This window comes from Alligator sinensis, unplaced genomic scaffold (genome assembly GCF_000455745.1).
Source record: "Alligator sinensis unplaced genomic scaffold, ASM45574v1 scaffold1226_1, whole genome shotgun sequence".
NCBI lineage: Eukaryota > Metazoa > Chordata > Crocodylia > Alligatoridae > Alligator > Alligator sinensis.
This window is the reverse complement of record NW_005842447.1, coordinates 183,799-197,673: the sequence shown is the minus strand read 5'-3', so window position 1 is coordinate 197,673 and position 13,875 is coordinate 183,799. Positions and strand designations below refer to the sequence as shown.

The 13,875-nt window shown below is 38.2% G+C and overlaps 1 protein-coding gene across 4 annotated transcripts in view; it reads left to right on the top strand.

Moving 5' to 3' along the window:
* The window catches only part of HACD2 (3-hydroxyacyl-CoA dehydratase 2), a 61,360-nt gene extending 48,479 nt beyond the window's left edge, over positions 1-12,881 (top strand). The window contains exons 6-8 of one of the 4 annotated variants that reach the window (XR_003095677.1): positions 41-219; positions 1,777-1,956; positions 12,625-12,710. Coding sequence is in view for 3 of the 4 variants with exons in the window: in XM_025212139.1 (XP_025067924.1) it covers positions 1,777-2,133 (357 nt within the window). In the remaining variant the exon portion in view is untranslated. Of the gene's footprint in view, positions 1-40; positions 220-1,776; positions 5,368-12,624 lie in introns of those variants that run through there. The other 3 variants (XM_025212140.1, XM_014523111.2, XM_025212139.1) reach the window with 3 other exon arrangements.
* The last annotated feature ends 994 nt before the right edge of the window (positions 12,882-13,875 follow it).

Below are 13,875 nucleotides of genomic sequence, written 5' to 3'. Positions count from 1 at the left end.
TCTGACTTGTTTAAAACTTTTCCCAAATACTTTGTTCTAGGTACACGCTGTTCATAGTACTGTATCCAATGGGAGTCTTAGGCGAATTACTCACAATATATGCTGCTTTACCCTTCGTCAGACAGTCTGGCTTGTATTCCATTAGTTTACCTAATAAATACAATTTCTCCTTTGACTACTATACATTCCTGATCCTGGTTATGATCTCTTACATTCCACGTAAGTACAGCATTAAATTAGATTATTATGTTAAAACAGTAGAGGCCAACTAGAAAATGGGGGATTAAAGTACACACATCAGTAGCTACTTGTACAGGTAGTAGCATCGTTTTTAAGAGTTACTTGGAAAAAAAAAAAAGATCAGGCGAAGGTAGTCTGTTTCTTCTCCCTAGTTGAAATATAAAATAACAATAATCCCTTTTGGTAAATGGTAACCATTTTTATCACTTTCCTGTGTCTGTTTTTTTTTCCATTAACAGAACTTTAATCTTCCAAAAAGAGTTTGAAACAAGTTAGTACAGAGAATGGACTGTAGTCTTTGTGAGAAATACTACTTTTGTACTCTGCTAGAGAGAGCAAAGTGAAAAAAGCTTGAACAAATAATATTGCTGATTTCTGAACAGGGGCACCTGAAACTTTTTTTTTAGTGTTCAATTTAAGTAGGGCAGGACTGTTGTTGTTGGGGTTTTTTGTGTGCAAAAATTGCTTAGAGAACACAGCTGGTATAAACCAGCCTTGTCTGGGTCATGTCATTCACTAGATGAACTGCTTTGGAGCTGAGCATTCAGGCTTGTTCAGTTATTTATGTGCATCTCTCCAACCTCCCATTTTACTGTGCTTTTCTTTAAAGCTTATCTTGTATAAATGCAGTTTTCCATTCCCTTTGCTTCCCAACCCTGTGCTTCCCACTTTCAGGATCCAAGAAACTGTTCCAGAATTGGTGCATTTTTTTTCATTTATTTTTTTTAATCTCCCTTCAGGACCCTTTTTCTTATTTTGTGTATGCAGTTCAGGGGCCTTTTTATTTTTCTCCCTATATACAGATAGCTTCTGCTTAGAGAGATGGTCTGGCATACTCACTCTGAGGACACAAGAAGCACCACACTGGGTCAGACAGTGGTCCATCTAGCTCAGCGTCCTGTCTCCAACAGTGATAGAAGTGGATGCTGCAGAGGGAGAGCACTGACTTGGACTGGATACTCTATCTATAGAGTGCTCTGTCTCCTATTCACTACTCCCTGGCATCCAGCATTTACTGGGTTAGAGATGCCGGAGGAAACATCTCCAACCGTTCTGTTTAGTAGCTATTAATAATTCTATCGCCCATGAATGTATCTAGTCCCTTTTTGAACAAGGCTTTGCTATCTGCCTCTCCAGCACCTGTGACAGTGAATTCCAGAAGTTAAGTGCGAGTTGCTTAAAAAGGTACTAGCACTCTGGGACTAGTGTGGTGTGATCTTTAATGTTGAAACGTAGTCTGGAATGAAGATCTACGTTGAATCAAACAGAAAAATAAGGTTTTCTTTTTGACGTTAAAAAAGTGATCGGGCCGGCCAAAACTGATGAATTGCACATCAGATCTCTAGTGAAGAAAAATCTGCATCTCCGTTTCCTCTGTTACTACTGCCTCTCTTTCTGCAGGATTTTAGTTAAAAGTGGATAAGCAATTTCAGATTTTCAGAGAGAGAGAGTGTGACCTTGTGTATGTAAGTGCCTTCTGTCAGGTTACGAGCCTGACTTTATTCTGTTATTTACATAAGTCTGTTCTCTTTTCAGTCTTCCCTCAGCTGTATTTCCACATGCTACATCAGAGGAGAAAGGTACTTTCTCATACTGAAGAACACAAGAAGTCGGAGTAATTCCAGCACTTTTTCAGAACTTTTCACACATCCGAATGCTGCAGATTTTTCAATAGCCAGCACGTTTATAGAGAATGAAGTTAAAACTAAATCAGAGGTAAAAAAAAAAAGAAAAAAAAAGGCCTATAACTTAGAAAGAATAACTAATACACTTGTTAACTTTGTTGACTATCATATGAAAACTGGATTATCATTTTCAGCATGCACTGCTATGGAGAATGTCTCAATTTTATGTGGCTTAGGCATTTTAGCCTTTTACCTTTCCTTACTTTAAATAAAAACCTTTTTTTAGCATATATTGCTATATGCCTGAGAGTTGAAGAATGAGTGACAAAGCTGTACTCACTAAATGCAGTGCTTGAATTGGATTTATATTATTGACATGCTTTTCTAAAGGTGCTTGACTGCATGCCAGAAATTGTATGTATTCCTGTAGAAGCAAACTATATTCCCTGGAATGCTCTAACATTTTGGCTGGGACTCCAGCAAAGGGGGTAGCCCAGGCAGATTGCTTCAATCTAGTAAAATAATTTGTGGATTTAAAAGGCAGTGGGGGTGAGAGCAGGGAAACAATTACTGGGACAGAGAGAATGCAGTTCTCTAGGAGATGAAACTGTACCGTGTCTGACAGGAGTGTGTTCCTTAAAGATTCAATTTAAACTGATTACCTTGAACACTGATGTTTTTAGTGCTACTCCTGCAGAGGTCATGAGGGTGCCCTAAAGTATTAAAATTGTTCTGAATACAGCAGCCTCGGTTCTCCTTTTTTATTTTTTAAAAGGAGAGTGAAATGTTAATGTTTCTGAATAACTGGACAGAGCAATGTCATTAGTAATGAACATATACAATGTGATAATGTGAAATATATCACTTAGTAACTTGGTGTTTTCTTTCCTTTTTGGCTTTAAATTATTATTTCCAATTGGTATCTGCTAAGCTCATTTAAGTCTGTTTTGTTTATGCACTTGTAAACACAGATAGGATTCAGATAGTTTAAGAATAAGTGTAGATAATTGGAATCTAAATGTTCCACACAGAGCCTTTTTCCAAATTGTTTTGGATGATTGGACTTAGATGTATAGTCAGCAGTTTCAATGATGCTGTTAAATCCAATATGAACCTAGTAAATCCAAATGTTTTTCTTTAAACCTAGTCATTTAGAGAAACAGTATTTCCATGAATGGGTTTATGATTACATTGTCTAAAAGAGCTGTTTTTAGAGAGAAATTTCTCTAATCTTTTTGTTATGACTCTTGTCAACTTGTTCCCGGTTCCATCCAGAAACCAAGCAGGATTTTACCAGAGCTCATAATGGTCAAGAGCACTCCACAGATAAACAGACCTTAACATTTAGTTCAAATGGTGCTGTGTTAGCAATGGGAGGGGACGAAAAAGTAAGGCTGCCTTAGCTCACAGGCTAATTAGAACACATCAGAGCAGTCAATTAATAGAGTCTGCTCTGCATCCTAATTGGCCTCACTGTCACGTGTATAAGCCCCTACATGTATAAAAATGGCCATGGGACGCTTTACCTAACCCTCATTTGAGAAGGTTTAGATAAAGTGGCCATGCAGCCATTTTTACGCACAGGGTCTTAATCCACGTGAAGGTGAGGTGTTTAAATTAGAGCAGCTCTCTGGGAACTGCTCTAGTTAGAACGCCCCTCCCCACCCCTGAGCACATGTATAGGCAGCCTAAAATTGTAGTTCATATTAAAACACTTTCTTCCTTTGGGGTAGGGAAAATATAAAGCCTACACTAAGTAAAAGTGCTTATGTATTTTAAAGGCAGTAAAATGTTGTGTATGTCTTGCTTCCTTTAGTGGACTAGAGAAATGCAGAGTGGCTCAAACACACTGCAACAAAATAGGGTATACTTATATTTTTGAACAATAAATCTGTTCCCTTCAAACTAGCTATCCAAGTTGATGATGGAGGGTGTTTTCAGTGGAAGGCACCTAAATAAAAAAGCAAAATGGCCTAAATTTCCAGAAATGCTGAAGTCTGTGGGGATTGTGGATGCTCAGCTGTTTTGAGAAGCCACTTTGATTTAGAGTGGCTTATAGTTAGGAGTCTTATGCTCCCAATGTTGTTTTTTTTTAAAAAATGACATATGAAATTAAGTACATTAATTCTAATTGGAGTTATACATTAGTTTACTTTGTTTCTTATGAAGCAGAGAAATTGCTGCAAATTGGGGGAAGGCTCTTTACAACTAACCTATTTAATTAAATAAGCTTTGTGTTTTGAAATGCTTAATCTGTACCAGTATCACAATACCAATACAAAGATAGTTGACCACACAAATGCAAATGAAATCCTACCCCTTTGTAAAAAAAAAAAAAAAAGGTACTCCCAAAAAGTGTTGCGTTGCGTTGTTTTGTTTTCAGGATTTTGTTACAAGAGAAAGCATCATCAGACATAAACCTCTTGCACTGGAAAAACAAGCAAACATTACAACAAGCAAAATCCATTTTGCACAAAAAAGAGAAATCTAACACTTGATCCTGCAGTGGTTACTCAGGCTAAACTCCTGCTTAACTGTAGCATCAGGCTCTGAGAGATCTTTTGTAATACATGAGGTTTTCTTTCTAATGCATATTTAGTTGTAGTTTTATTTCTTTTCATAAACTGAAAACTAGTAGCCTCCTCTGTAGTAGGTGTCTGTCCCTGAAATTTCTTTGAGTTTGAGAACCTAATACTGGAAGCTTTTGTAGTTCCCTTTTTTTTTTTGGTACAATCTAGGGTTATTTTTCACAAGCTTTTAGCTTGACTTGACTTTTCTCTCCTGTCAGCATTACCAAACTGCCACAGCAGCCGTCCCTTATCTGCATTGGTGGTTTTTGTGCTGAGCCTAATAGTTTTGTAGACAGGTTATTAACTTGTGCCCTACAATGCTTCTTCATCCATGTTTATCATTTCATGGAAAAGACCACAGTCCTTTTCAGTAGACACATCTCACACGGAGTTGTAGAAATTTTCATATTGTAAATCACAGTGAAATGCAGACTGTAGTACAGACAAACAAATGGTAATTTTTCACAATGTATGTTTCTATCAAAGATTTTTTTTAAATTACCAATAAAAAAGATTAGCATTTGTGTGGACCAATCTGCAGTGTCATTTAAAAACCTATCTTTCATAGTCAAATATTCATGAATATGCATCAATCAGATCCAGTATATTTTGATGCATATTCATGTGATGCAGTTTGGGTGAAAATTATACATGATATACAGCTGTTTTTGTATTTTTTTTCTATGTTGTGAAGAACAAGATTGTAATTTTATAAGTATTTGATTCACTAAGATTACAATAAGTTAAATGTATCTTTTGTATATTTAGAAAGCTGATAATACATGCAGTTCTGAAAGACTAAGCATAGACTTTTTATCCATGTATGGAAGATGTTTCTACTTGATGTTAATGTAGTGAAATGGTTTATTCACTAAATACCAATTGGTGGTGTTACATTGTGAAATAAATTGGTTCTGTGCTCTCTGCCTGGATTTGGACTACTGACAAGTGATGTTAATTCTTGTAATCAAAATAAAATAATTCTGAGTTAAACGTAGCATTGGTAGTATTTCAGGAACAAAAGCATAAATCTATTTGGACATGCAATAGAAGCTTGGTTAATCCTTAGGTTTTATTACAGTGTGCTTGAGTTACAGATTTCTTTAGCATATGTAACCTTTTTGCACTCAGAACCTTGAAACGTAGTAAACTTGATGTCCAGTAACTAATGTTTTATTTTCCAGCTTCAAGAAATAGCCATCACAATTGTATTGCAGACATGTGCAAATTCAAATATGCTATACAGCATCCTGTATGGCCCAGGTCTAGAATATCAGGTTTTTGCTCTTCTGATGTTATCTGTTCTCTTGATACTGGTCTTATCCTACAAGTACAGGTAATTGCAATGGTATGTTTTAACAAGTGCAGTAGACTATCTAGGAGTGTATTCACTAAATATAATGCAAATTGTATGTTACCAAGGCAGCATTTTAGGTATTCTCTAATGTTTTAAAACACTTCTGAGAGAGATTTAAATATCTAGATAAGGAGTGTAACCTTCTAATATGGTGGTTCTCAACCTTTTGTAGACTCAAGGCACCCCTAGTTAGACTTGAGGCACCCTTTAGAAAATGCCAACTGGTTTTTGACTACAGAAAAATAATAAAGCAATTCTTCTGTTGCAAAGAATTCAAAGACCACGACAGATCAGATAGGAAGTCATAGTATTTAAAGCTATTTGAAATATGGATTTATCTTGTAAATCATATTTGCACACCTAACAGTATTAGCATTGCATGGCACTCTGTGGCACCCTTGAAAGTATCTGAAGGCTTTCCAGGGTGCTGTAGCAGCCTGGTTGAGAATCGGTGCTCTAGTAAAAATGAATAATGGTTGAAGAATAGCATAATTCTAACCATATGCTCGTCATAAGATTTCATAACTACAGTGATTTTTTTTGTCTATTTGCAAAAGAGATGGAATAAACATTGTTTTCATATCCTGAGATAGCATGTCCCATGCATGATAGCGATGGCTTAGTGCTACTAAGTGTAAATAAAGTGTAAATAACACTTTCCCTTTCAGCATTCGTGCTGAATTCTCTAGTTTTGCCCAAGAAAATAATGCACTTTACTGACAATATCACCTTTATAGTCTTTATTCCAAACTAAAGAATTCAGTTTATATGGAAGGAATATTAATTTGCTAGCTCAGATCTGAAAGATGCAAAGTATGAGGAGCAATCCGCAAAGGGAATTGATTACAAATAGCCATCAAGGCTCATGTTTTAGGAGCAGGTTGATGGGTTCAGGCTTGTGTAAAACTCTTTGCTGGGGTAAACACAATAAAGTGAAAAACTGGATTTCTACATGGTCCAGTTTTATTTGGTATAGAGAAAATGTTTCTAGAGAGCCACTGCTGTGTCCTTTAGAAATGGTTCAAGCCTCCTGGTAACCTGAACCTTCTATTCAGCTTCAAATAGCTCTGAAATGTTACTTACTCGCTCGCCTAAACAGACAGAACTTTGACTAGTAAGAAAAGGGTTTTTGTGGGGAGGGGTTGGTATCGTGGTAAAGGATGAATTAATAGATTTATGCCCATATGGATTAATTTTGTGGCAGGTTCTCAAGGATCTCATATTTATCAGTGCTTACAGACGGAGATGGTACTTCGGGCAGTGGAATAGTATTTGACTGTGGAACTTAGACAGATTTAATCTAGTGGACCACTAATTCCTCCACCTGCCCCCCCAAAGATGTGATTGTTCTTGAAGAGCCATTGAAAATATGTACATGTTGTGTACTGAAAAATTAACTTGGCATCTAGGTTATCAGAGCCGTGGCAGTGTATTTGCAGCTTTTTTTAGCATACGATCACAAAGCAAGGAAAAAAAACATTCAAAATGTTATGTCCAAATTGTTCAGCCTGCTGATTGCCTCAGGTGTGGTATTGTGCAAATCCATAGGGTTCCATTAAACGCACGGAGAAGGCATTCGGAGATGAAATGGTTCAAAGTTTGAAAAGGGGTGCCGTAGTCACAGTGCAGTGAGCTATTTCAGCCCCATCAGCGTAACAAATCCACATTGGCCACGTCCTGTCCTGATTCAGTTTAGAGAAGACCAAAAGACGTCTTGGGAGATCAAAGCCAGCTGATCTAGTGCACCCATGTAAATAACTGACAAATAGGTTTAATTTTCTTAAATCCCCTGTAATAAAGTGTGGCTCAAAATATTTATAAAACTATTCACCTTGATGTTACGCTTCCAATCTTAAGGAAGTTCCAAAATGACACGGTAATTTGACTTTCTATAAATGAAGGTTCCTTCTGGGCAAGTGTTCCCAGCCACAAGGTTGGTATTACTGGGAATGCTTTATTGAAAGTGTCTGCAGACATGTCCTTAGTGGAATGGGAATAGGCACTAAACTACATTTATTCCTGTGTGTTGGTCCTACGCTTAACCGCCGTGGTTTAGGGAAGATATGCTGAATGCTGTCACTGGTACAGGAGCTTTTGAGCACCAAGATAGCTGTTTATAAATGTTATGTACAAAACGCTGCATTTAAAAAGTTTAACACTTTGAAGTTGAATACACAAAATGGTATATTCTTAAATTGCCTTTGAAAACTTAATTCAACCTCCTTATGTGTATGCCTTATGATAGGATAAGCTCACAGCTAGAGCAATTGAATGCTTCCCTGAAGAATGAAAGAAACGGGATTTTTAACTGATTATATCCCTCTGCAAATGCAGTTTAACATGGGTAATATCCTTCTAAGGGCTCATCCTTGTACAACTAATACTCCTAAGAAGGCTTCATTTTAGGGTGCAAAATCAGCCCAAGGATGCTTCTTTTATTTCAGAAGAAATCTTCTATAAGGGATAAACTCTTCTTATTGTACCACTGTACAAGGCACGCAGCATTTTATGTCATGGAACAAAACCAAGGTACCTGGTGCTTGGAGCTCACAATCTGATGAGTACTACAATGCCCAAAACAGATAGGGGTTGGAAGCATGGTTGAGATGCCAGGCTGTGGAGATTAACTGAGCAAAGCATCATAGAAGTGAATATTAAAAGGGTTGCCCCATCCAAGGTGTAGACTGTAGAGCAGTTTTATAAATTACCTAGGATACTGCCTACCTACTACAATGCCCTCCCTGTGATAACACAGTGCTTTGGGGTGTTTTCTCCAGCAGCTGAGCTGGGCTGAAGTTTTCCATGTAATTGTCATTCTGTTGAGTAAAGGAAGCAATTGAAACCAATTTCATCCTCTACAAACTACCCTTATTTAAAATACATTAACCTTTTTTGTTATGCTTTGTGCTAGAGGAAAGGTACTTTATGCTCACTGATTTCAGTAGGACAAACACTTCACAGTGCAACATAAAAGGCACTTGCTTTTATCAGAATGAATACATACATCTATGCAGTTAGTATTGGATCAAGTTGAGAGATTTTTTTTAATGCTGTCCTACAGTATGCTACTTACCTTTGCTAAGAGGCACAGTGCAAAGCAATTTAGACATCTCATTGCAGATCCAGAGTTTGAGTCTTGTTCTGGGTTTGTACCAGTAGCCATTCCTATTTGACCCAACTGTAAATGAGTACTTGGTCATTTGGGCTGCAGAGCCCAGGAAAGGGGGATGTGATGCTAACCCTTGTGTGCCTTTGGCCAAACAAAATTGGAGTGCTTTAATCATGATAGTTAAGTGGATTACATGGGCCTTGGGAAATCTTTGACCTTTTTTTAAATTTACCTTCTCTATTGCTATATTCTTCTCTATATAACCATATCCCTGTCCCCTTAAGTTCATCAGGAAAAAAAAATTGAAAAACCTGTAGGCAGCTCTCATTGGAACCATAATAAACAGATTTATTTAAATGAACGAATGTCTGCATTGTACAATATATACTGAATTAATTTCATTCTAGCTGATCTCAGGGAATATTGCAATTCTCTATTACATTTGTGTAAATTTTTTTTTTCATTTTACCACTGCTGCTGATGAAATTGAGACTGGCCTCTTGCATTTGTAATGGGAGAGGATGAATAAATCGGGCCTGGCTCATGAGGTGTACCAAATGGTCTAAACTCTGGTTACAGTTGATAGGAGCTACTGTTGTTTGGCACTTCTGAAAATCAGTCTGATTATGTAGATGCTTACCTTGGACAATTGTGGGTTGAAGTCTCATTACCCTTTCTTACCTGTGTATAACAGGACTACCAAACGATGATAAAGGCATTGTGCAGCTTAAACAATGTCTGTAATTCATTTTAAAGGTGTGACTAGCTTGTAGACATACCTTAGCTAGTGTTAAATTGTCTGGCTTATACAGGGTGAAGTTGTAGTGGAGTGGACTCTGGTGCAGGCTGCCCCAGCCCAACTTCACTCCTGAGTAAATACTTAGTTGCTTAGGCACAGGTGGAAGCTGCTGTGCTGCTGTCCATAATTGATCTAGCTGTATCCAGAATAGGTCAGGGGTATCTAAGTGAGCTGTGATTGTGGATTCCCACACCAGGGTTGGTCTCTAAACCATTGAGAACTTCCCAGCCAATTCTGGGAATTGGCCAATTCTTTTAATTCTGGTATTTCTCCATACCAGAATTAAAAGCAAAGCAAATATCTTCCCGACTTACTTGCATTATGGTGAATTTTATCGTTCAGTTTTTCTTTCCATTGAACCTACCCATGCAGCACAGCAGGTTTGGCTCTGAGCATTTTAAGGGTGGTCCTATGTACCGAGAAAGAGCAAAGTACTTCTCACCTTCTCAGGTCTGAGTAAAATACTGCAGCCAGGGTAGCACAACTGACTGTATCAGAGAGACATCCAGCTCAAGAAGCAAATTTTAAGTCTTTCGAGGATTTGTGCAGCTCGCTTTTTTTTCTTTGAGCTAGTTTAGCCTACAGACATCAAGGTTGATTATGAGTCAGACTGTTTTAAAGAAGCTGTAACTGCTTTCATCTCCCCTGGTTTGTTTTTCCTATTGAATCATATTATAAGAAAAGGCCTGGGAGAATGTATAGATGCAACTTGCTTGGAGGTTTAGCTTTCCACATTGTAGTGTTAAGTTTATTTAATTGTTCTGCAGTTCAGTGTTACCTTGTACCATGCAAGAAGGATACTTTGAGGGGAATAGCAAGTTGTTTTATAGGACTAGGAAGCTGAATGTTGATAGATACCGGATGGGCATTTCCAAAATTCAGAACTAAGTAACCTGCAAACCTCCTGCACAGTATGGTGCGATAGCAGAATATTTGCCACCTGTTCTAGTGACACGTAACTACCCATGGTTTCCCATTCCAAGTAAATAATGCCGAATAAATAAGGAGGAAGGAAAAAACTTCCTTCTTTAATATGTCCACTTGTATTTTATCTATTAGATTGTATTTTATAATAAAGTGAAAAAAGTTTGGACTGCAGCTATGATTCGCAGCAGTCCTCTCTATTTGTGTAAACTTTTTGGAATGTTTCGTTACTGTAAGAGCCCCTTGATCTCGTCTCCTATCCTTGCACGTAGCTCTGCTGGTAGTGGCCGTCCCATCACAGCAGCTGGTTGCTAAGCTTTGAAATGCCATCTTCTCAGCACATTGTTTGCCTTCTACAGATTTAGAAAGATATTGTGCATTTCTACATGTTTCAGTATATGAATTGTGAAGAGAATTTGTAAGGTAGCGGGATAAAAAAAAGAATCGCTAGAAAACTGACTTGGAAGAAAAAAAATTAAAACTTCCTAAATAATACTAACTCATGACTTGGGCAGCTTTTTTAAAATATGAAGATTTAACAGCTTGGGCAAAAACAAAATCATCTTTCCAGTTTATATGCAAAAAAGCAGTCCTATGTTTCACTTCACACAAATAAGCAGTTGAGTCGAATTTTTGCAAGGTTGGCTGAAGGTGGAGGTGCAAAGCATGGTATTTCTAGATAAGAGATTATAAGACTTTGCACTTCTGCATTGTATTGTCAAAGTGTTATACACCTTCATTAACCTCTGCAAGTCAGGCAGGTAAATATTTGTCCTGTTTTTACAAATCAGGAAACTGAGTATTTGTTTTGGCAGAGGTCACAAGGCTAGTGAGGACTTGAGGTGGGATTAGGACTCTGGAGCTCCAGGCTTTCACATTCATATTTCATGTATTAAAACTGGAATAAGATCCCAAGAAACACCCCTCTCCTCCCCAGAAGAGCTTTCATGGCAGGAGAATGAGTTACCATCTCCATTACCATTACATCCTTATGACAAGTCTTCATGTGCCTTTAAAAAGAAATCAAGTCTGGGTGTCTTTTTTCTTAGCCAAATGTGTAGTATATCAAACCACTTCCAATTAAAAGACCCATCCAGTAAAGAAAGCTATTTTTTGTCTGTATAATATTTCTATAGACATGGATATATCTAAACTGCATCCACTGTGATCCAGAGACCACCTTTGAGAAACAAGCCTGACAGGCCTGCCCCGGTCCACACACTGAACAAAATGGTGCATAGTCCCCCACAAGAGACAGAGATCCCAAAAGTACCCCTGGCGATCCTCAAAAAATAAGTAAATAAAGCAAATGCACAGCTTTCTTGAGGGGGAAAGAGGCATATGTTGAATGAGAGAGTGAGCAGGATTTGTTTCTTGGCAGCAGTCTCTGGATCATTTCAGAAACAGCATGGACATGTCCTAAGTGAATTAGGACCTTAAGTCTGCTTCAGGTCCCTGGAGCTTTGGCTGCCAGGTCTGATCAATACATTTTTTAACTACCAAAGAGTCACCTTTCCTCTGCTGATTTACCTGGATGTTACAATGCACTATACAGTTAAACTGTTTGGGGCAGGGAATTTCCTAATGATTGTATTGCTATCAAAGGGTATTGATATTCTTAGGCTGCAATTGTTAACGTCTACATGATCTGTAGTGATGGAAGTATAGCAAAAACACTCCAACTTTAATCCTGTTTTGTCCAGGGTCAATATTTGGGGTATTTAGCTGATATGTATTGCCACAGGCTAGTGAGCCACAGCACCCAGGGTGGCTTGAGTTCCTTTCAAGGATGTCATGGTGTCTCTCACAGTGGTAGTACTGTTAGGTGTATAAAATGAGTTCAAAAGATAAAGCCAGGAATGTTAGATAGAAATCCATAGTGTTAAAACCATTCTGACTTGTTGTGGCCTATCTGAGTTCTTTCCAACAGAAGGATTACAATTTATGCTATTTTTATATCCGAGAGAATCTCCTTTTTTTTTTTTTTATTTCTCTTCAAGCCTAAGAGGTATGCCCAAGATTTTTGGCTGAATCTCTGTGACGATCTTCAGACGACAGATGATGCAGGTAATAGTCGTGGAATGTAGAAGGGCATCAAGCGAGCGGTTGGTCCAGTCGAGAAGAAAACAGCTCTGCTGAAAGACTTGAACAGAAATGTCATTTACTGATCAACAGAAACAACTCTTAGAAAGAACTTCTTCACAGCAAGGGTGGCCAGAATCTGGAACGGGCTTCCAAGGGAGGTGCTGTCCCCTACCCTGGGGGTCTTCAAGAGGAGACTGGACAAGCACCTGGCTGGGGTCATCTCCCCCTAGCGCTCTTTCCTGCCCAGGGCAGGGGGTCGGACTCAATGACCTACTGAGGTCCCTTCTGACCCTAACATCTATGAAACTCAAGTGTTGGATTGAACGCTATGGAATTCTATACTCCAGTGAGACTGAAATCAAACACGAAGCGCTCAAAGGATTACCACTGTCCAAAGCTATGATCGATTTGGACAATGAGCCTACATTAGAAGCTTTGCAGAAAACCATTAAATCAATTCCTAGGAACAAGGCATCTGGCAGTGACTGTTTGCTTGCTGAAATCTACAAATGTTCCAATGATGAATTACTTTGAAAGGCTCATAATGTTATACTGCTCTGTTGGAAAGAGGAAGCGATACCGCAAGATTTCAGAGATGCTTTGTTTGTACAATTATACAAAAACAAGGAATAGAAATGACTGTGACAGCTATAGAGAGCTCCCTGTTGAACACCATCGGAAAAGTTCTCACTTGCATCATGTTCCCTAGTTTGCAATCTCTAGGTGAAAGATCTGTCCTGAAAATCAATGTGGTTTTCGCTCAGGACACTCCACCTTTGATGATATTTTTGGCCAAGCAGCTACAAGAGAAGTGTAGAGAAAAACGAGTACCATTGTACATAGCCTTCATCAATCTGATTAAGGCCTTCAATACAGCCAACAGGCAGCATCTTTTTACAGTTCTGAAGAAACTGAATTATCCCTTCAAACTGTTGAACATTCGCATATTGTATCAAGAGATGAAGGCAACTGTAGTGTATGAAAACAAAGAAGCAAGCATCTTTGACATTAGCAACTGGGTGAAACGGGTGTGTCTTGGTCCCTGTGCTTTCTAACATCTATTTTTCATTCCTGCTTCTTCATGTATTCGAGGACAACAATGATGGCATTCGTCTTCAAACCAGACTAAATGGAGTCTTGTTCAACATCACAAGGTTTAAAGCCAA